Source organism: Metarhizium brunneum, chromosome 3 (assembly GCF_013426205.1).
Source record: "Metarhizium brunneum chromosome 3, complete sequence".
NCBI classification, from domain to species: Eukaryota; Fungi; Ascomycota; class Sordariomycetes; order Hypocreales; family Clavicipitaceae; genus Metarhizium; species Metarhizium brunneum.
In genome coordinates this window covers 3,229,488-3,254,832 of record NC_089424.1, presented here as the reverse complement: position 1 = coordinate 3,254,832, position 25,345 = coordinate 3,229,488, and the positions used below count along the sequence as shown (strand labels likewise).

The 25,345-nt window shown below is 52.1% G+C and overlaps 9 protein-coding genes across 9 annotated transcripts; 4 read left to right on the top strand and 5 right to left on the bottom strand.

Moving 5' to 3' along the window:
* Positions 1 to 1,985: 1,985 nt before the first annotated feature.
* LIP_3 (Lipase) lies at positions 1,986 to 3,184 on the top strand (the record flags this gene model as incomplete). The annotated part of the gene is made up of 2 exons (XM_014687168.1): positions 1,986 to 2,449; positions 2,524 to 3,184. 2 exons carry the CDS (start codon positions 1,986 to 1,988, stop codon positions 3,182 to 3,184), a joined length of 1,125 nt encoding a protein of 374 aa, XP_014542654.1.
* Positions 3,185 to 4,410: 1,226 nt separating this feature from the next.
* PaAT-1_1 (O-acetyltransferase PaAT-1) lies at positions 4,411 to 5,946 on the bottom strand (the record flags this gene model as incomplete). The annotated part of the gene is made up of 1 exon (XM_014687169.1): positions 4,411 to 5,946. The coding sequence occupies one exon, from the start codon at positions 5,944 to 5,946 to the stop codon at positions 4,411 to 4,413; it is 1,536 nt and encodes a 511-aa protein (XP_014542655.1).
* Positions 5,947 to 6,634: 688 nt separating this feature from the next.
* mug136_0 (Meiotically up-regulated 136 protein) lies at positions 6,635 to 7,795 on the top strand (the record flags this gene model as incomplete). Its single annotated transcript, XM_014687170.1, has 1 exon — positions 6,635 to 7,795. The coding sequence occupies one exon, from the start codon at positions 6,635 to 6,637 to the stop codon at positions 7,793 to 7,795; it is 1,161 nt and encodes a 386-aa protein (XP_014542656.1).
* A 606-nt stretch (positions 7,796 to 8,401) lies between these two features.
* On the bottom strand, positions 8,402 to 9,022 carry G6M90_00g062180 (uncharacterized protein; the record flags this gene model as incomplete). Its single annotated transcript, XM_014687171.1, has 1 exon — positions 8,402 to 9,022. The coding sequence occupies one exon, from the start codon at positions 9,020 to 9,022 to the stop codon at positions 8,402 to 8,404; it is 621 nt and encodes a 206-aa protein (XP_014542657.1).
* A 717-nt stretch (positions 9,023 to 9,739) lies between these two features.
* Positions 9,740 to 10,561, top strand: LYPA1 (Acyl-protein thioesterase 1; the record flags this gene model as incomplete). Its single annotated transcript, XM_014687172.1, has 1 exon — positions 9,740 to 10,561. The coding sequence occupies one exon, from the start codon at positions 9,740 to 9,742 to the stop codon at positions 10,559 to 10,561; it is 822 nt and encodes a 273-aa protein (XP_014542658.1).
* A 3,870-nt stretch (positions 10,562 to 14,431) lies between these two features.
* G6M90_00g062160 (uncharacterized protein) lies at positions 14,432 to 15,817 on the top strand (the record flags this gene model as incomplete). Its single annotated transcript, XM_014687173.1, has 2 exons — positions 14,432 to 14,455; positions 14,663 to 15,817. The coding sequence occupies 2 exons, from the start codon at positions 14,432 to 14,434 to the stop codon at positions 15,815 to 15,817; spliced, it is 1,179 nt and encodes a 392-aa protein (XP_014542659.1).
* A 306-nt stretch (positions 15,818 to 16,123) lies between these two features.
* On the bottom strand, positions 16,124 to 16,912 carry YIH1 (Protein IMPACT; the record flags this gene model as incomplete). Its single annotated transcript, XM_014687174.1, has 1 exon — positions 16,124 to 16,912. One exon carries the CDS (start codon positions 16,910 to 16,912, stop codon positions 16,124 to 16,126), a length of 789 nt encoding a protein of 262 aa, XP_014542660.1.
* Positions 16,913 to 17,240: 328 nt separating this feature from the next.
* On the bottom strand, positions 17,241 to 20,059 carry vma-1 (V-type proton ATPase catalytic subunit A; the record flags this gene model as incomplete). The annotated part of the gene is made up of 7 exons (XM_014687175.2): positions 17,241 to 17,297; positions 17,351 to 18,915; positions 18,975 to 19,059; positions 19,117 to 19,165; positions 19,220 to 19,241; positions 19,310 to 19,346; positions 19,481 to 20,059. The coding sequence occupies 7 exons, from the start codon at positions 20,057 to 20,059 to the stop codon at positions 17,241 to 17,243; spliced, it is 2,394 nt and encodes a 797-aa protein (XP_014542661.2).
* A 655-nt stretch (positions 20,060 to 20,714) lies between these two features.
* On the bottom strand, positions 20,715 to 22,958 carry Smpd1_1 (Sphingomyelin phosphodiesterase; the record flags this gene model as incomplete). Its single annotated transcript, XM_014687176.1, has 5 exons — positions 20,715 to 21,874; positions 21,934 to 22,142; positions 22,200 to 22,507; positions 22,561 to 22,647; positions 22,716 to 22,958. 5 exons carry the CDS (start codon positions 22,956 to 22,958, stop codon positions 20,715 to 20,717), a joined length of 2,007 nt encoding a protein of 668 aa, XP_014542662.1.
* Positions 22,959 to 25,345: the final 2,387 nt, after the last annotated feature.

Below are 25,345 nucleotides of genomic sequence, written 5' to 3'. Positions count from 1 at the left end.
GATTCGTGACAAGGGCTCAAGAGGGCTTGGAGCAAATAGCTCAATTTATCTAATAATAGCTTTTAGTATTAAAAGTTCTTAGTTTTCCTTAAAGTTTTAATAGCTAAAAATATTTTTAAATATAAAAAGTCAATAAGGGATTTTACTTTAAGTCCTGTAATTATAGCCCTTATATAACCTTTAATATTGGGCTATTTCCGTGTAACAGAAGTCCTCCACTTTTAGCAGAGTCACTGGAACAGGCTATAAACCCGTGTGTTACACGGAAATCGCCCTGTTACACAAGGGCTACGGTCACGGGATTAGGGCAGAAGGTCCTCACCGACTTCTTGTATAAATAGACGGCTTTGGTCCCTCAAGGCCTTGAGGAAAACCAAGGACCTTTGATACCAAAGACTGTTATTAGTTGAATTGAGCTAAATTGCTCCAAGCCCTCTTTCCGAGCCCTTGCCACACCGTGTCCCTTTCCTGCAGTTCATGTTGCTTACCAGCTTAAACCTAATAAGAAAAAAAGGCTAGTCCACAGCCACCGAAGAAGAGAATCAGATGCTACGAGATAGAACAGACAGAACCTAAAAAATACCTAATCTGCAAGACCAAGAAGAGAATAAAATGCCAGGGTCAGTCAAGTGAATGATTCAGTCTGGCGTTACTAGCCTGAGGGGCTAATAGTGCTACACGACAAAGCAGAAGACCAGTTGACCTATCAAAATAGGACCTCCTTATAAGAGCACCGAGGCCTCCACTCTAAGCTGAGTCGTTAAAACAGGGGGCGAAGACTAGGGCGCATATAGTGCTAAATCAATCCGCAAAAGTGACACGACTGTTGGCCGTCGTCTTATAACCTTAACGTATAATCCGACCCCAGTAAGTTTAGCTAGCAGTGACTTATAGTAAAGGTTGTAGAGGCTAAAAGGATCATAAAATATTACCTAGTGGGCTTAAAAGCATATAAATTATCGTGTAAATTACATTCTAGGTTAATACTCGTGCCACGGCCCTTTTTTTTTGTTATCGCGTAGCTTGCACCACACTAAAAAGTGGGTCGGGTACTAGTATGTAGGTGTTGACAGAAATTACGGGGATTATAATTGACCTTGACCTACACGTATTAAGAAATAGTTTGTAATAAAAATCTTGGCCACTTCAAGGTTTTACTCTTTTACAATAATGCCCGTTTTTATTAGTTATTGATTAGCCCCTCTGCCATTGACCGCCTGCTTCTTGGTCTTGTCGTAGTCACCCCATGTCTTCTGCATCATTGGCCCATGACGTTAGAAATATACACACTCCCCACACGATGTAATGCCTCGTGCAGCCATCCACAACCAGTAATTTTTTATATACTAATATCTTGTCCTCTCCACGCGACTCATGCCTCATGTCTCATGCCTCAGTCCGGGAGCCGGAGATGCTCGTCACGTCCAGTACCGGATATGTGTCCGCTGTCTTGCCTCAGCTAGCTGAACGAAAACTACTCCGTACGCGTGATATATCACTTTGCAGGCTTACGGCAGTTCTGCCCATGCACGATGGACGGAGCCAATCAAACCATATGTCATTATGCAACCTGCAGCACGGTGGCTGACTCGACCTTGATGCCCAGACAATGAGTAGGTAGGTTGACTCGAGGGAAGCATTTCACCACGTAGAATTTACATAAACAACCACCGTTCAGGTTGCATTTGTCTTTCAAATTCTACAAATCTGACAAGTCGACGTAATGCAGTGCATTACAGCATGCGAGCTGTCAGCTTCACTGGATGCCGACTTGCGACTCCAAGACATAGGCCCACCGCCCGTATCCGAGGAGGAATTCTCGTAGCCGGGATTCTTCAGGGAGGTTGATAGTCTCAGAAATAGTACAAATGCCAGCCATGTAGCCGTGTTGAAATGAAGAAAACATCGAGTCGGACATCTACAACCATTCTCGGGCTGTACTTGCACGATAATATCTGCAAAACCGTCATCCACTGAGCGTCAACATGCAGCTTCTTTATGCCTCCAAAGTCATAAACTTGTCCCTACTCACTCTCCTCTCCGCAACAATTGCCCTCTCCGCTCCCGCTGCTGTTGGCCCTGCTGCTCCTTGGCCCACAGATGACAAAACCCTACACAAAATCGACAGATATGCCCGCTACTCAGTGGCAGCCTACTGCAAGAAACTAAATGACAACTCGGCCAATAACAAAGTATGCACCAATGACAAAGGTGCGCAATACTGCGGCGATCTCGCGGATGCCGTGACCGTCCATCAATTCCACGCCACCGAGTCCATCTCTGGCAACGTTGCCGTGTCCAACAAGTCCCAGTCCATTGTAGTGAGCTTCCGGGGCACTGCGAGTATTGGCGACATATTGAAAGACCTCCATGTGAACCTGAAAGACCCCAAGAAACACCTCGAAAGAATGGCGGCGGCGCCTCAAGCCATCGGTGCAGTTCCTCCCGCGTACGATTCCCCCCCAACTCATCTACATGTGTTGATCACTTGACAGTGACGCAGGCTGACTTCCAAGTATCTAGCGCATCCCCTGGCGACGCCGACCCGGCCCTCCCTCTCTGCAGCAAGTGCAAAGTTCACGCGGGATTCTGGGAAGCCTTCCGCGGCATCAAAGACGTTCTGAAAAGGGTGCTCAAGGAACAATGCGAGCGGCATCCCGACCATCAGGTGGTCGTGACGGGACACTCCCTAGGAGGAGCAGTGGCTTCCATTGCCGCCGGATACCTCCGCAAGAGCGGCATCGACGTCGACGCATACACCTACGGCTCTCCCCGGATCGGCGACCCAGCCTTTGCGAGTTTCATTTCCAGCCAGAAGAACGGCGTGACGACGCGCGTCACCAACGGCCGCGACCCCGTTACCGTGGTCCCCGGCGTCGGTTTTGGGTACGCGCACACTACGCCCGAGTATTGGTTCCCGAGCAGGGTTGAGCAGCCGAAGAATGTAAAGATTTGCGAGGGTGTGCAAAACTTTTCCTGTTCGGGGCAATTCAACATCAGCCTCTGGTACGTTGGGGACCATTCGAGTTCCAAGTATGCGAGAGGCTTTGAGGCCTGCCCAGAACAGAAGAAGTTGGAGACGGAAATGTTGCAAGCTCAGACTTTTACCGAGGCAGATGTTGAAGAGTGGGAAAGGGTGGGATTCGTAGATGACGCGGATCAGATCAAGGCGGCTCAGCTGTAGAAGCCTACCAGTTGGATACTAGGATTGGACATGACGACTTGTGCTGTTGGATTATGAGTATATTTTTAGTTCAGCGACTGCAGTAGGTTTTGAAAAAAGACTCACAGTATGGAGTATTTTCTGCTTGTTGCACGAGCTGCATAAACCGCAGGTGTCTCATCCGCATCAAATATTCTCAGCCTTGGCCACACCTTTTTGCTGTTTTGGGTAGTAGTGGCCGTGAGACATGTCTTATACCGGCGTGTCTAGAAGGAGAGACAGGGACATGCGATAAATTGCATTGTTGTGGTTGGAGGCGCTCGTCCAATGCATCTACTCCGTATCTACGTTGCACTTCTTTGACAAATGGACTGTCGTTCATGTGCCATGACAGGGACTACCAGCATTGTACGCCTCCTGGGAGTAGACCGGATCGGGGGAGCTCTTCCTGGAAGCAGAGCCTTTACCCAAGGACACTGATACTCGGACTTGTTTCCACCATGTCAAGCAAATAGTTGCGGCATTTGTGTGTTCGTATCGCCGTCTAGGGCATGGGCTGCTCACTGAACAAACTCGAGATGCAAGGTTTTCAACGAGACGATCGCTCAAAAGCTGAACGGCGGACACGGTCGTCTGAGACACGACTCGAGGCATCATGCATGAATGCCCAAGTAGAGGGCCTCAATTTTCTAACTCTTGGCACTTGCCGCCCTCTGCCCATGGCTTGGGCATTAAAGACATTGACTTGTACTCAACCCTGCGACCCCGTTGCAAAAGCGATTGGCTCTAGCCCCATCATTAGGACCGGAAACGTAGCCGGGCTTGTTTGTGACGGACTAGATGGCAGGCGGCAGACGGACCTGACTTCTTTTGACTCGGGCTGGTGGTGGTCCAATGGCTGCTACTTAGGTTTCCGTTGAGCTGCGTAACAAGACAATTAGTCGCTCTGCTGCCAAGGCGGGCGGATTGAGAAGTGGTTTTGCTCATGTCTACCTGCTTTCGTACCTCCATATCACTATATTGTCAACAGAACACCACCGAAACATGGGCCGCTCTTTCAGCATAGCTTGTTGAGTGCCCTCGAGCTGTCGCGCATCATCTTCTTGTAACACCCCTGATACAGTATGTATGTCATCTTCCCCGATTTTTTTTAGATAGCTGCAGCTGGCCTTCGCTGCTCAATCATATATTTGAAAACAAGTCCTCTTGACATTGAATCTCGGTATATTTGTACAATACGGGTACTCCTAAGCATTGGAGAGCTTTCCTGCAACTGCAGGCAGCGTTTTCCTGTACGCCCACGCTGCAAATTGAACGCTCGGCTTGTCTATCACCCGCGTCACAAAATCTGCCATACACAAGGTTAAAGGCAGTAAAATGGCTTGTGGCAAGAGATACGCAACCTCAAGCCCAAACGGCCCCATCTGCGGCAACTCAAACTTATTCACCCACCGCGGGATGTGTTCCCTCTGGCTCTGGCCATGGAAGCCAACAACGGTGTATAGACGATCCCCTATAATCCATAGCACCGGCCCATGAACTAAATAGAGCGCATAGGACACGCGTCCTAGGTACTGACAGGTATGGGTTTCGAAAAAGCGTTTGAGCCAGCCGATATTTGAGACTGAAGTGATGAGCAAAACCGCGGCCCAGAATAGATAAAACCACTTGTAATCGAAGACAGCCTGCGGCTTGAGGTACGAGAGGATATGCCAGCCGCGGGTATTGGCAAGCTGATCCACGTCTTGGTTTGCGCTTGGGACACCCCCTAGGTAGATTCCCACTAGTAGGAAATGATAGCAGATAATGTTCTTATAGGGAGCCAATCGAGTAAGGAGGGATGGAAGATTGTCCCTGTCTACTTCTGCGAGCAGATCCAAGTGGCCTAGCAGCATGCCTGCAATGAACATTGCGCAATACCACCCATCAGCAATGTACATGAAGTAGCCAATGAGGGAAATCTGACACCAGAGGCGGGCATTGAGAGAGCATCGTGACATGGCCAAAAGGGAGGTAAAGATAACCATGGATCCCTTGAATTCAATTGGGATGGACCAGAGATAAACGTTGTAGGATAGCCACGGCACACCACCATCCTTGAAGGGGAAGCTGAAATTTTTGAGCTCGCAGTAAAAGAACCACATCTCGTGCAACCAGCTATCATGGGGCTCTGCCCCGTCCACCCAGAGGCCAAAGAGGTGCCACGAAGTTGCATATATAAAGCTGGTGGCTGCAACAGGAAGAAATAGACGCAACCAACGCCTGAATATCGCCGACCCAAGATGCTCGGCCAGGCCAGAAGTATCGTTCTTTTCAATCAGGCGCAACGGCTTTATAGAGAGAACGTACCCAGATAGCACAAAGAATATAGACACGGCCAAGTGCCCTCCGGAAAAGAAGAGCCGGACACCTGGCAGAGCGGCAAAGTAATACTGCTGGTTATACCCAAAGCCATTTTCGAATATTTCAATGTCTTCCTTGTGAGCCCATAGTACGTGGTGATGCCAGTACACTATGAGAGCTGCGAAGCCTCGCAAGCCGTCGAGATAGGCGGTTTTGTGCTGGCTCTTGGGCCGACGCCTTGCCCTCGGCCACGCAGACAGCCATGACTTGACGTTGGAAAGCCCCAGGCTGCCGGGCAGCTTTCTCAGGGTGTTGGCCGGCTCCCAGGACGGTTTCCGCCCAGACAACTCGTCGGTTTTGGCTTCGAGGTCGACGTTGAGCATCATGGCCTGCTCCATTGAGTCGCCGTCGAGGATGCGAGGTGAAGTTTGCGCCGACATTTTCTGCGGTGCAACATGGCGGGTAATGCTCGAGGCAGAATCCTGTGCGAAGGATGAACTAATGATGCAGAAGTAGGAATGGCGTCTCCACAGCCGCTCTCGCTCCGGACGGAGATGGATCGACCGATTCACATGTTGTTGTTCGCCGTGGGCACCTGGAAACGGCCGCGGTCCGGGTCCCCATCAGCCACTGTCAGCTCCCAGTGCCTCCTGAGTCCTGCCAGCCATGCGCCCGTTCCGGTGCAGATCGCAGACGCCTATTGGCGGCTCTTGGGGCAGTTCCATGTACAATCCCCCTTAGTGCTCCTACTTCTCCATACTCCGTAGTACTACATATGTACTAAATCCTATCACCACCCACTGGCAGGATGGAGCCTCCCCAGAAAGGGCTCGGGATCGCACAAGATGCCAAATGCGTCAGCCATCATCGAAGAAAGAAATCATCATCCTGTGCTGCCAATCTTACGCCACTCGTTCACACTGGCGGTGAGCTCAGATATCACGTGAAATGCTGGGCGGTTTGATCTCCGGCTGGTCATCTACACCATCATTGATCTCTCCAGAGACGGGCTCCTCTGAGATCATCGTCATGTCTGACTGACGGAACCCTCCGACTGGACATATTCACTCTTTCAAAAAGAGCGAGGCGATAAAAGCACGCCCAAGCCGGCCCTAAAATAATCCGATGATGCTGACGCGACCTCTTCGGCCGAGAATTGCGGCAGCGGTTGCATGCTGTCTCCTCTTCGTCACATATCTCGCGTATTCGAATGCATCAGTATACACATCCTTTACTGGCAGCGGGCACACGTTGTTGGCTACAGATGATCCCGGTTTAGCCTTCCCCCTGGATCCGGTCCCCCGTCGCGATTTTACAACTCTGGCCAAATACCCGGCGCACAATATCAATCAATCTTCAAAGTTCGCCTTTGCGACATTGTATTGCAGTCGCGACCCCGATACTCGCGGTCCGTACTTTGAATCGACACAATCTATCATCTGGCGGCTCCTATGGTCCGATTACCGCTCCAAGTACCCTGTTATTATCTTTGTCTGTCCATTTATTCCGAAGAAAAATCGGGATATTTTTAGAGGACAGGGTGCTATAGTCAAGGAAATTGAGCTACTGGATAATATTATTCCCGATGAAAAGATCTCCACAAAGCGATGGATCGACGTGCTGTCAAAGCTGAATCTATGGAAGGAAATTGAGTGGAACCGGCTTGTATTCCTCGACTCGGATGCCTTTCCTGTCAGGAATATAGACGACATCTTTGATCTGGTTCCGGAGCAGCAGTGTAAGAAAGAGGCACTGCTTCCAGAAGACCAGGCCGTTATAGACAAGGGCGGGGACGACATGTGCAACTACGTCTACGCGGGCGTGCCGCAATTTACCATTGATAATATCAATGCCGGCATGTTCATCTTGAAACCGAATCTTGATATGCATGCCAAGCTCATCAGGGCAGCTAAACGCACCGGGGACTATGACGTACGCTATATGGAGCAAGGGGTTTTGAGCTCCAAGAATGCGTTTGCGGCTGATGGTCCTTTCCCGGTAAATCGCCTGTCACCCATCTGGAACACTGTCCCGGAGTATTATAAGGAACACCTCGCCAAAGCTGCGGAATCGCCCGAGCCGCCGACGATAAGGATTCTTCACGCCAAGATGTGGAACCGATTCTGGGGCTCCTGGAATAATTTAACGCATCTCAACGACATGTGGGATCTGGACTGGATGAACATGTGTAGATTCTTTGACTCTGACGAATTTGTCAAAGCGAGGACTACCGGCGTGTATGTGACACCGTGGGAGAGATACCTCAAGGCCCAGGAGACGGCGTCATGATGGCTTGTAATCGTGCGTTTCGGCTGTGCAACATATTTGACCGCGCCGATGCCGTCGTACAGCAGGCACTGTGCTTTGGTTCTTCTCCATTGTCGGCCGCGCCGGTGTATCCCTGACTTTATCATAGCATTCAACGTGACACCTGGTCTCTGTAATGCCGTCTCACTCGCACACGGCTTGAATGGAAGAGACCGCGCACCAAGATAACAAGAAGCTCACAAATGAGTCCATCCTACAACAGGCGTTGGAGGCGCCCACGACGACAAAGAACCCGAAAAAAATGTGTCCAGCAAGGATCGTCGGAGGACATTCATATGCACGAATTCTCTTTTTGGCACTTTATGGAACTATTAGGGATGACGGCTTGCTCGACAATCCGTGTAATCTTACTACTTGTTCATGTCGTCATACTCCATGTTCAATAATTGTCTCGATAGGCAAGCAATGTACCGAATATACAACTGGCAAACAGCTAGCAGACACGAGCAGTGACAAAGACCAGCGTTATCATGGTTCAAACTTGTTGCATATTCAATCACTTCCGCTGGAATCTTTATAATTCTACCGTAGTACATTGGCCGCTCAACTACTGGATCCGTTGTGATGTCACTGCCCTGATTCTCCATGGTGCACAGCCCAGGGAATCACAACCAGCTTGTCCCATTTCCCCTTCCACCTGCTCACCTTCTTCTCGTAGGCCTCTCTGGTGCCCAGCTCCTGGTGCGGTCTGACAACAAGGTTGAAAAAGTCGGAGAACCCCCTCGGCGCATAGACATGCCACTTCCCGTCGTCGAGCGCGTGAATTCCCACCATTGCACTCGTCGTCAGCCACTGCTCTATCGCCGACTCGGTAGACTTGTGTTCCGGACAGGGGATTCCGTACTTGGGGCCATACCACAAATGGACGCGTGCTTGGTTGCGGATCTCGACTTGGACTGGCACGTCTGCGAAGAGGGTCTTGCCCCTTTGGATCACGGCGTCTTCTGCCTCGTACGACAGGTCAGAGGGGTCGTGGTAGACGAGGTCGTAGTCTTGGATGCCGTGTTCGGGAGGGAGGCCAGACATGTAGTTCCATATTGTTTGGGATACGGCACCGCCCGCGAGGTACCAGTTGGACAGGTGTAGAGATGGCGCGCGTGAGAGGACCGTAAGCAGCGTCTTGTTGGTCGAGACGGCGGCTTTGAAGTGGTCGAGTTGGTCGTGAATCGGGAGATGGGCGGGGTTCATTGCGGCAATGAGTGTGTGGAAATTTGGCTTTTGGTGAGATGGTGTTCAGCCAGCTGCGTGGGCGGCCGGAATACCTGAAGGAAATTGATCCCTTTTTTGTTGTTGGGTAGTGAACTGGGACAAACGCATTCTGCATGGCAGGGATGTTGCACGCCGGGGGTCTGAATGGCTCTTGATCGTTCTTCCTTGTAGGATTGTTGATGGAAAGAAAGACTGGTCTGGCGGAAGTCGTTTGTATAGCTCCGGGGTCCGTGTAAAGATTTTTGCGGCTACTTATTATGGTAATCTTGTTGATGTCATGGATTTTTGTGTCTTGACTCTGGTGCGATGTACATGTCTGGTGGCCTTGAATTGACCGCGAGGCCACGCCCAATCTTTTGTTACTCTGACACCGTGAATTTCCAACAGGGACAGCTCACACGACAGTCACGGCGTAACACAATCCGGACGTCCGCCAAGCCGCATTGCCATCCATCAAGACAGTCACCTCCTTCACGAATGTCAACATGCAAGGCGCATGACCAACACTCGGTTCATTTCGTCTCGTTGGCCACGGAAAGCGCCCCATGCCCCGCCGATTGCAACACCGCGTCTGCTGGCCAAGACGACACGAGGTTCCTCGAATCTTTCGTCGAATAACTACTCCATCCGTCCATCTTTGTCTTCTCAGGACTTAATGGCAACCCGCCCATCTCGCCCACTCGTCAAAACACCAACATGGCTGCCATGCCCGTCATCGTCCCTGCCGCCGCAAAACACACCCACACAGTCGTCTTCCTCCACGGCCGAGGGGACGTGGCCGAAAACTTTGTCGCCTCGTTGGAATATTCCAAGAGCTCTCGGGACCAGACGCTCCAGGAAATATTCCCCTCCTTCAGATGGGTCTTCCCCAAGGCCGGCGTCGGCGCCTCCTTCTCATTCGGCGGGAACAAGGTCTCGCAGTGGTTCGACATCTGGAACGTCGCCGACTTCTCGGAGCGGGAGGAGATGCAAACACTCGGACTGAAGGAGAGCGTGGCCATGATCCGAAAGGTGCTCCATATCGAGGCGGGCATCCTGGGCGGGCACTGGGATAGGATCATCCTGGCCGGCATCAGCCAGGGTGCCGCGACGGCGACGCACGCCCTTCTCAACTTGAAGCTGCCGGAGGCGGCGGACGACGGCACCAAGTTATCAGGCGGCTTGGCGGCGTTTGTTGGGTTTTCGTGCCGGATGCCGTTCCCCGGGCGGACGTTGAGGGAAACGAGGGCGGTGCTGAGCTTGGAGGATGCCCCGGAGGACGATGAGGTGATACGCAGGACGCCCGTGTTGCTGGAGCACTGCGTAGATGACCCCTTGGTGTTGGTTGAGAACGGGCGAGTTCTGAGAGACACGCTGCGCGGATTCGGGGCCGAGGTTCATTCGAGGGAGTATCCGGACGGGGGGCACTGGCTCAATTCACCGGCGGGCATGGACGACGTTGCCGAGTACTTGACGCATGTTCTGGGGTTGACGCCTGCAAGTGCGGCAACGAACGGCACTGAGATGGATTTGTCTTGAGGGGAGCGAGAGGTGGTCTGTAATATTGCGGCACCGTTGGTTCTGTTTACTCATAGCCTAGCGCGTCAACCATAGCGACTTTTTTTTATCCTGGTCCTTTGTCTCCTTTCATCTTGCGCCCGGCGTCATCGTCAAGGACCATCACTTGCGTCAGTATTGCCCTTGCTCTGATTTTGCGGTTTGGGCTTGCGCAAGGTCATCCCGTAGCCTGTTCTTGAAACGTTTGCAAAGAATGGTTTGGCCTTCCATCCACATATTTAGTGTTTTAAAGCCCGTTTACTATTAGCTTATCCCTTATATTGAGGCATATTTGAAGCTTTAATATAAGTATCATTTAAATTACAAGGCCTCCCTGTGACTAGGGCCAGTCGGACAGGCTCTTATATTTATATAGCAATCACACGTCACGGTTTCTCATAGTACTTGGGTAGTAGCTTTGCAGATATATTTTGGCTTGAATTGCTTTCGTGGGGAGTAGAGTTTATAGCGTCACCCGCAGGTTTTGAGAACGAATCTCTCCATGCAGAGTTTTTGCTTCATTCTTTGGGAACCGGTTGGTGCCATACTTGGTAGTCAATCTTCAACGTTCTGCTAGGACCAAACACGAAGGAACTCGCTCACGTTTCCAGAGAAAACCTGTCTCGGATGCGGCCTGAACAGGCAACAAAGTAGTTTAACGGTGATACAAAGACCCAATCTGTAGTCTCACAACATCAGCCAGCCCCTGAAACTCATGGCGTACATATATCCCCTCAAGGACCTCTGAATGAACTTCCTTTAGTGTTCAGCATCTCTCCGCCTTATAATCTGCACTAAAAATTACCAGCACCGAAACCTGCTCTTGTGACCTCGTTCATCCTCCTCGATGCACTGCTGACACTTCGCTGTGAAGCAGCAGTCCTGGTTAAAGACGAGCCGGTACTGGCCGCACTTTTGTCCCCCCTTGGACAGTTTCTTGCATGTGGGGAAGTCGACGCGACGGTTTTCGATTGTGCCCTCGCATACAGGGCAAGTGACATAATAGATGGAGATATAACACATGGTGTTGCAGGCGAAGCAGGGTAAGGAGAGCGATGGCGTATAAGGGACTTTGCAACAACGGGAGGGGATTGTCATATTTACTGATGAGACTAACCCGATTTTACGAATTCACGGCGGAAAGCGCAATTATATATCATCTGAAAGTTTCTGATTCATCCTCCTAGGATTGTACAATCTGAATTGTAGCTGTAGACAATAGTGTGAATGCAGACGCTGATTCACATGTACTCGAAGTGGTGAACATTGGTTGGGTTCTGCCTTTTGCTTTCCCCTAGCCGTTTGCATCTCTCACAAAGCCCTTGTTCATCGAGAGCCTTCTGGCGTCTGTATTTATACCCTCCTGAGCATACACGGCCTGTGCGCCGGTACTCCCGGCACTCAGGAAGGTTCCGGTAATGCTTTTCGCGCGTCGCCCCGCATGGACAGGTGACAATCCCAACAGAGCTGAAGCACATGGTGAGAAGTGTCTTTAACAGGCGATGAGGGAATAGTCGTAGCGAGTGTTGAAAGTAGATCTGCTTGGGTGTCGAGAATGCCAAAGTTGGAGGCTTTTGAATCGACGAGACAGGGGGGCCACACGAGCTTTATACTTTTACCAGAGAGTATTTCACTGATGAAGAATCGGACAAGTGATAGATCATTATGAATATCTCGGCCCAGTCAGTACGAGAGAGATTCATCGACGGCAAATGCGACCTTGGTCAACGCCGACTTCCCATCTTGCGCAGACTCAGCTATATCTGGCTCTCCGATTCGTTGTAGACCTAGCAGTGCATGGAGGACACTTGACTTTCCAATCTTTAATCAGCACCTCGACAAAGCCTCCTGGACAAACCTTCCCCGTCTTGTAAAACTCGTCACATGGCGGATTGTGTTTCACAGGGGTAGTTCTGACCACGGTGGGACAATAAGGACACGAGTAGGTGAAGTAGCCTTCAAAACACATGTTCATGTAAGTTCGGCTTCTTTTGGAGTATACGCTGATATCTCTCTGCGTCGCTTTTGTCGTCGGTTGATGGATGCTCTCGGCTGTTGCAATTGGACATTTTGAAGGAGAAGAACAGAGCAATTTATAGTTTTCTCGACGAACACAACATGGTGATGGAATAATCAGAGCCGCGGACAGTTTTCGCCGAGCAAGATTCGAGCTGATTTCGCAAGGCAGGCAGTCGCGGGCTCAGCTGGCGTGATTCAACTATCCAGATACGTGTCAGCATCAGCGCCTGGTAGCTACACCAACTACTAGACCGGTTATTCTGTATGTCTCAAATCCTCATCACACAACTATTTCCCCGTCAAACTATCTTGTTTCTGCCATTCAGCATACATGGTTCCTGTTTCAGCGAGGTCGTTCCGTTTGGAATTGGATCGCCTCTGATTGGCTGTATTTTGACTTCGAGGCAATGTACCGTGGTTTAACTTGCCAAGCACTCTTTTTTGCGGGATTCAAGTTGAGTAAAAGCGTATTTTGGATTCAAGACTTTGTATTAGATGACACTCCTATTCGCTGCCATTAGTTACCATTAGTTATTAACATATACGCAGAATACGGAGTTAAAAGAAATGTGGCATTTTAACCAAGCCGTGGCGTTCTCACCGTCCAGGATATCTAGATACTACTATATCCTTGTACAGCGGAGAATTTCGGCGTCAGAGAGTTCGAGCCAACACTTGACTTTGGCCCGAACATTCGGCAATCGTGATTCGTCGCGAACTTGCGTGGTATGATGACTTCGGTCTCCCCCACACCTCCGGTTCGGCAGGAGCAACCATGGGCCCTGCCTGTCATTTCCACCTTGCCCCGCATTGGTCTCCATTGTCGTATGGATGTGCAAGGGATCCATCTCTTATCAACCAACACAACTCATGTACACAAGCATATGTACAAACGCCCGAATCACAGTATCGTGGGCTCCCAGTGCCACAATGAAGCTTGGACATGATCATGCATAAGCAAGCCACGACGCAGACCTGCATGGCGGCCGCATGGCTTCCGCATGGTCAGCATTGCCGCCATCCGGTCTAACGCCTCGGCGAATACCCGTCGTCGGTTCGCAAATTAGCCCGGGCTTGGGGTTTTCCTCTTGCTGCCTTATGAATGTCCGTCGGACCAGACTCCGACACGTCACCGCTGCCGTGTGCAAGCCCATCAACCCATCAACCAAGGCCACCTCCTTCAGTCCGGCTCGTCCAAAATCGAAATCGTGTCAAAGGTGATTGTGGAAAATGGAAAAAGGTGTTTTGCGCCTGTTTGCTAGCCCAACCTGCTCAAGTGGGTGGTGGGCGGGAAACTCTAAAACAGCCTGGTGCCAGAAATGGATCACGCAGGCTGGCGGCATGGAACACGGAACAGTCAAGAAAAACTTATCACGGCCTTATCTTGGGCAAAACAACCCTCCAACTCACGACAACCGGAAAACCGTGACCAACTTTCCGAAGCCTTGGCCTAGGCTTGACCTCACTTCCTGTCCTCCGGATTTGCAACCCTCCACCGTCATTCCCAAGACACCACACCACGTCTCGCCTCGCCACTACGTGTTGACCTAGCCGGCATCCAGCATCCCCAACGGCAGTAACGCCGACCCCACGTTTCCTTTCGCAAGGAAGCAAGTTAAGGCTGACGGTCCAGCGGACCCAGCGACGCACGAAGGGTCTGATTTCCAGTCCACCTGGCCCTTATCAACAGCGGGTCACAATCGCCATCAGAACTCGGCACCGCGATCGAAAAAAGGAGCCGAAATTTCACGCATATACTAAACCACGGTCCTCTTGAAATTGAATAGGAGTCAACTCCGCTTGTTGGAGCCTTTACCCATCTCTGGCCTCGCAATGAGTGCCCAAATATCTTTCCTGGTATGGCTCCCTCCACCCCACACTGCCATGAGTCCATGACCCCGCTATGCCGACAACGGCGAGCCTGTCGTTCAAGCTCGCCATTCCCCTTTGGCATGCTGTTCAGAAGGAGCTGCCTCAAAGGATGAATCAAACAAAGGATGAAGCAAGGGATACTGGAATCATTGGGTTCAGTTCGACAACGATTCAAGCTAATCAAAGCCCTAGGATGGGACCTACACGTTGATCCACATCCCCCTCGACTTGTACACGACATTTCTTCAACCCATTCTTCGAGTCCTCATCCCCCAAACAGCGCGCCTTCATCTCGGGGCAGACTTTAAACCTGACGTCGACGAGCTGGACGGTCTTTCCGAGGAAAACCAGCATGGCTTCTTGAACATTAGTGTCACACCGCTGGAGGCATCTATTGTATGCCACACATCATGGGCAAAGGAAGTCTTTGAGCCCGTCATCAACTCCTTGCCGGCGCAAAAGGCCAAGACCGTTTCAGTATTTACCGATTCATACATGGTTCTGTCCGTCATTGGCGCTGGCCTGGATGCTGCCACAAGGGTGTTGGAGCTCAGCTCTCCACTTGCACTGGCCGGTATTCCCATCTTCTTTATCACGACGTACTACTCCGACTTTATTTTGGCGCCAACTCGAGAAAGACAAAATGTCATAGCAGCCCTATGCGAGAAGGGCTTCGAAATGTCCGAGAACCAGTCCAACTCTGTCACTTCCCCCACGTATAGTCGCAAGAACTCGGAGTCCCATCACTCCGCGTCTCCGCCAAGCACCCCGCCTCCCTCGACTGACAATGAGCTGCAATTGCGAACGTTTGATCTTCTGCACAAGCGCAGCGTTGCTCCCTATGTGGATGAGGACCTTGAGTTGGTTCAGTGCTCTGGGCGAGAAATTTCTCAGCTGGCTGATGCTTACGGACACCGGTCGTCCATTAGCCGTCACACCGTAACAGACAACCGCCAATCCTGGATTGAGAATGTTGACACAAAACTATACGCGTCCTTGATATCTGTTCTCATCTCACAGCCGCGATTTATATCCATTACACTAGCTCATGAAGATCCTCCATCGCTTCTAATGGATAAGAATCTCCTTGGCCTTTTTAGCGACTCGCTCGTCGGCGACATGGACAACATTCTAATCCCTATATTCCTTGATCTTCTCAACCTATCATCCGAGGTCACTGGCATTGTGTGCGGGGTGTCAGGTCGTCTGGTTGATGAAATGAAAATGACGGCCACGTCGGAGCTGTCGTACCTATCTACAGCACGCGCAGGCGTGGTTATCCTGCCAGAAGAGCAGTCCACGCGCGCACTCGATATTTTGAAACCACTTCTGCAAAAGGACGAGTAGTCTTGCACTGGTCATCTCATATAGCAGGAACAAATAGTACCGCCCGTTCTTGAGGCTATAACACACAAAAGTTGTCGGATCCAACCCAGTTTTATGTCTAATCCATACTTCGTTCGAGGGTAATATATCCAAGTAAATGCCAACGCAGCGCGGGGCACCACGCCTCCAAGATACCAATACAAATAAAGTAACTCTTGGCCTCCACGTGTCGTCGTCTCCGTGACCCTGTTCCCCAGCAGCACCCGCGCCCGTAGTCGCCTCTCTTCTCACAAGTCTATCCCATCCCTCCATCCCTCCAAGAGCACGTCACTTCCCAGCGACACCCGCGCGAACCATGCCGTCCCTCGCGACGCCATTAATAACCGCGAACCGCCGCGGGCCCAGCTTCACGCCGCCGTACCACCGGCTCACAACCACGACCACCCCCCACACGTCCATGACCTGCATCAGGTGCAGCAGCCTGCCCCCGGCCGCCGTCTCCCCGTCGTCGTCGCAGTCCTGGAACTGCGTGGCCCCGTGGCCGCGTATCCTCCATGCCGTGATGTTGTGCGTCGCCAGCCGCACCTTCTTGTCCGACGCCAGCAGGTGCGCGACGTGGCTCCTCGCCTCCTCGGGCGACGACGCCCTCGCTACCCTCGCCACAAACGTCGACTTGTTCTCCACAACGACCGCGGACAGTGTCCAGTCCGGGGCCGGCAGGGCCTCCTCCTCCTCCCGCGGCGTCGGCTCCTCGTCCTCCGGCCCGTCCTGCGTCTCCTCGGGGCCGGGGGCCTGCTCCTCGACCCGTCTGCCAAACTCTTCCACCGCGTCAAACAGGCACACGCTGCCCTCCTGGAAGACGCTCGGCAGTATGTCCTTGAATAGACGTACGTCTCTCGCTCCGGCGCCTCTGACGCCCCCCGAGGAGTGGTGCGTGCCCAGGACTAGGGGTGGTTGTGCGGGATATGCATCCGGAAACCGGATTCTAAGCGATGATGCGTCACCGGGTAGCTTGAGAATATATGTTGATGAGGACTCATCTTCCGTGGGTGCGAGTGTCCCGTCACCGTATATAGAGTTTATTGCTTCCACCTCGTCCAGCAGCTCGTCTGACATTGTAAGCCTCTGGCATCACTTTTGTTTTGTGGTGTGTGGTGATATGAGAATAGAATATGCAGAGCGACTCGAGGTTCGGATGTTCCGCACAGTGCTAAATTGTGGGGCACGTTCCTCCCAATAACGACATCGTTCACGTAAACTCACACATCCACTTCCTTTCGTCTACGCACCTTGTGGTAGCGTATGAATAACATGGATTGGATACAGCTTGACATAGTTTATAATACGATCACATCCTCTGCCACCTGCTACCGGCAGTCTTGCTCTATAGTGTCATCTTCTTGACAACTCACGAAACTAGGATACACCCCTTTACAAATTACTCTTACTCGTCAATAACGGATGCAAACCTGTCCATCATTTCTTGTTGAATAGCTTCATACTGTGGCAAAGTTAGCCAATGACAGGAAAGCCGGTGATAAAGGGTCAACAAACCTTCTTAGCGATTGCCTCCTGGCCGTCAGAAGGCAACTCAAACTTGAGTTGCTTCAGCTTAGCCTGTAGGTCGGCAGTGGCTTCACGTACTTTGCCCCAGCTCTGGCCTTGGGCAATTGCCTTCTGGGACTCATCGTGGAAGCCAACCATGAGTTTCATCATCCACTCCGTCTTCCAGATGGGGCAGAACTGATCATAGTCTGAATAACCATTTTGTTGCAGGAAATCTTCCTTGATCAGGGCAGCGAGATCAAGAGTAATCTTGTCGGGATCAGACAAGGCACTCTTACCAACAAGCTGCACGACTTGGTCGAGTTCTTCCGAGTCAGAAATGAGCTGCTTGATTCGGTCTCGAAGCCGGGGGAACTCGGGGTAATCCTTTTCGTAGAATTTGTCGAGAATGGTGGTGTACTTAGTATACGATGCAGTCGTGTTGATTGAAGGGAAATGCTTTCGCTGAGCGAGCTTCTTGTCGAGACCCCAAAAGACTTGGGCGATACTGAGGGTGGATGTAGTGACAGGGTCTGAGAAATCACCGCCAGGGGGGCTGACAGCGCCAACAATGCTGACACTGCCGTTTCGCTCAGGGGAGCCCAAAGCCTGAACTTTGCCAGCACGTTCGTAGAATGAAGCGAGCTTGGCACTGAGATAGGCGGGGAAGCCCTGGTCGGCAGGCATTTCTCCCAAGCGACCAGAAAGTTCTCTCAGGGCTTCAGCCCATCGCGATGTGGAATCAGCCATCATGGCCACGTCTAGGCCCTGGTCCCGGAAATATTCAGCGACAGTAATCCCAGTGTAAATCGAAGCTTCTCGAGCGGCGACGGGCATATTGGAGGTGTTGGCAATCAAGGTCGTTCTCTTCATGATGGGTTCCTTGCGACCGTCAACCTCGATGGACAGCTCAGGGAAATCCTTCAAGACTTCAGCCATTTCGTTTCCACGCTCACCACACCCAACGTACACAATGACATCACTGTTGGAGAACTTGGACACGGACTGACTGATGACAGTCTTGCCGCAGCCAAAAGCACCGGGAATGGCAACAGTACCTCCCAGAACACTGGGAAAGAGGGCATCCAAGACACGCTGTCCGACAATGAAAGGCTGATCAGCAGCCAGCTTTTCAGTTGTGGGACGAGGGACTCGAACAGGCCACGACTGCATCATGGGGTATTCAGTCTTCTTGCCATCAAACTCAACCTCCAGGATATTTTCGGCAACAGTGTACTCGCCCTTGGGGGCAATCTTGGTGATAGTGCCGCGAGCACGAGGTGGGAACAGAATCTTGTGGTTAGAAAGGAAGGAGTTCTCAAAGACATTACCCCAGACGTCACCGCCGGCGAGGTGATCGCCAACCTTCTTGGCAGGGGTGAACTGCCACTTCTTCTTTCGGTCGAGCGAAGCAACTGAAATACCACGGGGGATATAAATGGTCTTGGAAACTTTGGAGATTTCCTCCAGTGGTCGCTGAATACCGTCGTAGATACCGTTGAGCAGACCAGGGCCAAGTTCGACGGATAAGGGCTTTCCGCTTCGTGCGACAGGGTCGCCAACCTTGACACCGGCTGCAGAGTGTTAAACAGCGTATTCAGAGGGATTCGATTCACAAAAGGAGGGTTCGTACCGGTCTCTTCGTAAACCTGAATTGATGCCTGATCTCCGTTGATTCGAATGACTTCACCGACAAGGTTGTCGTGACCGACTTTGACCTGAAGAGGACGTGAGTCTTGGGATTTGTCTCGCACCATTGGCTGTAGACGACTTACGAGTTCGTACATGGCAACGCCGATCATGTCTTCGGCCACAATGACGGGGCTGTTGGCAGATTAGCTCGTTGTCGTTGATGGATGAGGAAGAGCTTCAACAGACCCGGAGATGGAGTAGATTTTGCCTGCGCAGCATGTTAGCAAAGCAAACAGCCGTCAATAAAGTCGATACAAGATTGAATGCATTGCCTACCATATTGAACAGCTTCATCGCTGGTCTTGTTGGTTTTCTGTCGCAAGCACAAAGGTTAGTCTTGATGATGATACAGTGGGGCAATGAGGCCGACCATCACGGGGCCGAAGGCATGGAGAAAACGGGCGCGACCGTTGGATGGCATTGACACTTGATGAGGGGTGCGCATACAGACGGCATCTTGGGCGGGTTTGAAGACGTCGGCTCTGGCTCTTGATGAATGGGAGAAGAGCGCTCGGGGGAGGGCGACGAATGCTGCGAGGATGACAGCGTCGACGTTGAGGGAGATGGCGATGGCGATGCTGGTGAAGGTGGTGAAGGTGAGGGTGGAGAGTTCAAGGACAGCTCTGACACAGCTGCTCCAGCGTCGAAGCGGATTGGGCTGGGCGTGCCTGGTGGAGAGAGTGGAGGCGATGATGTAGCAGAGGCAGGAGCAGCTGCTGAGGCCGGGGCCAGGGGAGTGAGAGGAGCTGGTGCAGGAGCCTCAACATCAGGGAAGGAGGGAGAGCCAAACACCGACGTTGCAAGCAGTGATCCCCGGCGAGAGCCAGCTGGAGACCAAGGCCAGGCACTAGTATTACTACCAACACCGGCTCCGGCTCCAGCCCCTGGAGACGCCGGCAAGGGGAGCTCGACCGCAGACGACGAGTCGCTGGTTCCTGGGCGGGACGACAAAGAGTTGCTTCGGTGGCGGACGAGGTCCAGGAGTGAAGGCCGAGCCTTGAGTCTGGGTCGGAGTCCGGGTTGCATGCACGACTGCCGATGCGTTTCCACGGCTATTGCCAGTGCTGATGCCTTGCAGACTTGCTGTTGTGTTGATGTTGCTCGGAAAACAACTGCATAATGACAGTACGGAGTACAAGTACTACAAGCAAAGCAAGCAAAACGGTGACGCATGGTGAGCCCACCAGCCACTCAGCCTGACAAGACAGGGGTCGCTGCCCCCGGAGATCTGTCAAAGGCAACCAACCACCGATTCAAAATGGGGAGTGACTACAAAGTTGGAGACTTGCGCAATCTGAATACGCCTGCTTGCTGGGAGATGCGAGGGTTTCAGCATGGCATTTCTGCTAGCCACATCAACACGACATAGAGACGGCGACGACATGATGTTTCGCCATCTCCATCCTGGTCTCGCGGGATATTCAGACCTTGTCCACCACCCTACCCTACATGCAATCTCGAGTTCATATTTGCAGTCTCTGCTCTATTTTTATATCGGTCTTTCAAAATAGTGAATTGGCTCTGAAATCTTTTTTTTCTTGCATCTGATATGCAACCTCCCACAAATCATCCAATATTGATAACCATGCCCGGGGGCTATGTTCTTTTACATAACATCTTGACCTATATACACCAACTACACAACACCCAACACCACGCAATGCTGGACCCCTAAAATACACTACGCATCTTCGGCGCCCTTGATCCCCTTGGCCTTTGCTTCAGCAATAACTTCGTCCATAATCTTCTTCAACTCCTGCAGCGCGGCGTCATCGGCGCCCACAGCCGACAGAGTCTTTAGTGTAATAGGGACGCCACACTCGTCGTGCTCTCCCTTTTCGTCCTGGACACCGGACCGCTTTGTCAGGTTGATGCCGGGCTTTGGCTTCCAGCAGTTGTCCTGGCTGCGGGCAGCGCGTAGCTGGCAGATCTCGTCGGTCTTGCAGTCGCCGGTGCAGGAGGCGGGCTGCCAGCCACGGGACTTGCGCGCCATGTAGGCGTTGAACTGGGCGTCGTCGTTTTCAAAGGCGACGGTGACGTTGTGCCAGAAGGCGGGGGTGAGCTCGGCCTTGGGGTCGGTGAGAGGGGGTGAGACGAGAGGGCCGTATGACTCCTTGGCCGAGTAGAACTTTGTCCAGACGGGGGTTGTCTGGAAGGAAGGGTTGGTCATGTCAGCCATGTAGGTGGTGTGGTCGAGGACGGCAAAGGTGTCCGGGTCGACAGTGTAGACGCGGAACGAGGGCATGCCGGAGGTGGGCGTGAGGGATGGCGCAATGTACGAGGTCATAAAGGCGTTGGAAGCGCTGCGGTGCGCGTAGTCGCTGTACGACACTTCGAAGTGGTCGACATGCGTGTGCCCGAAGAAACTTGCTGCAATAGTGTTTTGGTACCGCTTGAACACTTGGTCAAGGTAGTTGGAGCCGTCGCGGAGGGCGTCTGCCTCGCCGAGCGGCATGTGGCCCATGATATAGACGCGTTCCCCGGCTTTCTCGGCGGCATCAAGCTCTCTTATGAGCCAGGCGATTTGGTCGTTGGGATCCTTGTCCTCGTACGACTGGTACATCCAGAAGTTGTGGCGGTAGTAGAGATTAGTGTTCAGAGAGATAATGCGGAGGTTGCCTTTGGGATACTTGGTCGAGTAGGCACCGATCTTTTCGACCATGGCGGTTGAGCTTTCGCCGATCCAGTGTTCCCAGTCAGAGGAGAGGAGGTTGTAGACCCATTGGCTGTCGTGACCGATGGCATTGGGGACAAAGGCGTTAACGGGATGGGCTTCGTGGTTACCGGCAGTGCCGTAGACGAGTTTCAGGCTTGAGTTCATGGTGTCGTACGCATGTTGGACTTGGGTGTGTTAGCTGCGTGTGAGGGCAGTTGTGCCTTGCAAGACAAAAAAAACTTACTCAAGTTGGTGTTGTACGGCTGGCTGGTGTTCCAGATGGCGTGGTCGACGATATCGCCGGTGAAAATAGTAAAGGCGGCATCGGGCACAATCGAGTTGATAGCGTCATACATGCTTCGCTCTAAAGTAAAGGGCACATCACACATGTGGTCACCGTTAGGTCCAGCAGGGAACTTGGTGTTGCCAGGTTGGTCGTCCTTGGTGTAGGGTCTTTATTGAGTTAGTTTTGCCTCAGCCTTGCCTATGTTGAAGTGAGGACAAACGTACCTGCAGCAAATAGGCCTGCCGTCGCACTGCGTGCTAGACCCAGGAACATACAAGGGATCAATATGAATATCGGAGTAGTGAACAATCTTGATGGGATCCTTGCCACCAGGCTTTGGCCGGCCACCAGCAGGTTGCGCCGAAGGGTAAGCAATATCCCACGTTTGCACATCGGGATATCCACAAACGCCCAAGAAGGTTGTGCAAAACGCCTTGGAGGTCCTTGAGCCAACGGAGATCTTGCGAATGTCAGCTGCTATGATGGGGCCTTCGAGAGCAACCGCGCCATCACAAACGTCGCCGGGTTGGACCTGGAGGCGTTAGCACAAATCAATATGACGTCTTGTATAAGCAGAGAACAAACCTTTGCAAGCTTGCAAATCCCCTGAATCACCTTGACGAAAGCTCCATCACCAAAGAATGCGAGAACTTTGAGCGCACCCAGCAGTAGCTACACACCAATTAGCATCATGTGTCTGACGGATGGATGGATGGAGAGTTGCATGTAAGGATTCTCACCTCTCCGCCGGCACAAGTAGTAGCGTCCTTGAGCTTTTGCCAAATGTCATCCAAAAGACCTCTCTCAACCAATGCTCTGGTCAGTAGCTCAACGTCACGTGGAGAAAGCTGTTCCAAGTCCCGAGAGTTTAGCATTTCAAAATCTCGTGCAAACAGATCGCGGGATTCTTGAGAAGAAGCTGCGGCTGCGGCCTGGACCACAGGGCCCAAGGCAAGCAGCGGGAGAAGAGAGCCCGGACGCATGGCTACGCGTGGTGTTGATTCGAGTCAACAGCGAGCAAGGAAGGATGAAGCAGTTGAGGCAAACTGCAGACACTCTTGCTCGACGATCAGGAAGCTGATGTCTCGCGTGACCGTGGCAGACTGCTGATCTGAGTTTAAAGGGTGGCCATATGACTACATTTATAGAACGGCACTAAACAAGAAGACTCATGACAAAAAAAGCACGTACATACACACGTCGACGGAAGTCAACGCCATCCCGGCAAGTCTGTTTCACCGTCGCCACCTATTCATCCTGGAGCAAACAACCCCCATCGGCTGAGAGTGCCGTGGAGGACCGCCGACGATGCCACGAGCTTGAGCACCCCCGATAGTCCAATGTCGAGTTGCAGGATAGGGCCTGCCCCCGGAACCGAACGTGGTATTGGGAATGTCAACACGGCATTAGCCGGATCCAATAAGAGATAAGATGAGCGGCATGCTCTGTCTGTGCCGGTGGAGAGGATGGCTGAATGGTCCCGAGCCATGATAGCGTTCCTGGTGTATGCCAGGGGAGCAGAACCGGGGGGAGGCACCTTTGGGCAAATCGGTAGCGCAACTGGATAAAGCGCCGGCGTGGGAAAGCGCACGTAGATGCTGTTATTGGCAGCTGGACACGATCGATGGATGATGGTGTGGGGGAAGAAAGATGGAGATGTTTGGCCGAGCACGTTGGCACAGAAGTTCAACATGTCGGTGCAGGAAACGGTGCAGAGGTGTGGCAGGCCCGAGGCCCGTGATTGGCCGAGCGGCGAGGCGCTGCGAGGCGCGGTGAGGCACGAACCGAATGGCCCATCCCATCTGCATCACAGGGTCTCGTGAGGCAAGCCACCACCGCACCAAAAGGAGAAGAGCAACAGCGCAGCAGCGCAGCAGACGACGGGCAGCAAACGAGCACATGATACATACGCCATGTTGAACGGCCGTGGCCCAGCGTGGGAATAACGGCTCGGCCGGGTCCCAGTTGGACTGACTCTAGAGTTATGACCTCAACCTTATTCTCCACAAACTGGGACCGGCAATCCCAGAGGAGACACCGTGCTCGAGTCAATTAGCAAAGTTCCCATCTAATTATACCCAGTGGAAACCTCCGTATTGTACTCTCCGATTCCCTGCTTCAATATACTACTACTACAGGCCTCGGCTGGTTCAGGTCAGTCAGTGTCAGGCAAAAAGCAAACACCGCCAAGCAGGGCCAACTCGTCATGGCGTCTGCAGTTCACCGCTGACAAGGTTGCAGACAACCTCGAGCCGAAGCTGTGATGATGTAGTCATGCAGCAGAGACACACAAGGATCATCTCCGACTCGCCTTCCCATTTCTATCCCCTCCCCTCGCTCCAAACACCGCCTCTGCGGAGGACAGACGGCCCCCAGATATCCAAACGAAAACCTTGCAGTCATCGAAATCACCTTGTTCCTCGTACGTCCCATCTCTACAGTTTCCTAAATGCTTCTAGCCCACCGTCCTGCTGGTCTTGGTACCCACGTCTGAGCGCCAACATGTCTCGGGTCGCACATTTTGTACATACGAACTGCACCAGTAGACACCCCGGCCTTTCAACAAGAACCTAAAAATGTGTACTACTTTATTGATGAACGTGCATGGTATGACAGTTGGATAATCCGTGGCTTGACGTTCTTTGCCAAGAACCAAGCCCGGGTCCTTTTGAGCGGAACAAACCAGATAGTATTGTCCATGCAGACTAACATCTTCTATCCGAAACTTGAGTTGAATGGGACGCCATCTGGCATTCATCTTGGCTCGCCGAATTTCATCAGAACCAACGGCCCGTCTGGCAAAGACAACGTGGTTGACAAAAGATATTTACTTATTCACATAATCCATTGTTCACATACTCCGTATTCTATCTTCACCAAGGAGATCGACTGTGGAGATACAAAGTAGCAGCTCCGCCCTGTGGGGAAGACAATGGCCCAGTTCGTCGGACTTCGAACTACTCAACCGATTTCTCGGCTTCTGGGTCCCCTGGAAGGCAACTCAACTCAATGTTAGAGTTGCGCCAATGGCAAGTTTCCTACGTTGAGTGTCGGCAACCGAAGGGGTTGACAGCGAATTCTATATACGTACTCCGGCCGCGCCGAACAAGTTAAAATTTACACGGAATGCTGTATTATGGTATTCATGTGCTCTTGATTACGCCCATTCGGAGCATGCCCGTGAGCCAAGGCTCCGCGGCGCGAAGCCATGTGAGCAGTGCAATTACTACCCAAGTTGCCAACACATTGTGTAGGTTACATTGAAATGGATGCTGTGAAAGAGTACATGTAGAAATATATACTCGACCTGGTGGGTTGGGTTTGTTTCCGCTTGTCCCCTCTTGGCCTTTAACCGCTTGTCGTCAGCTAT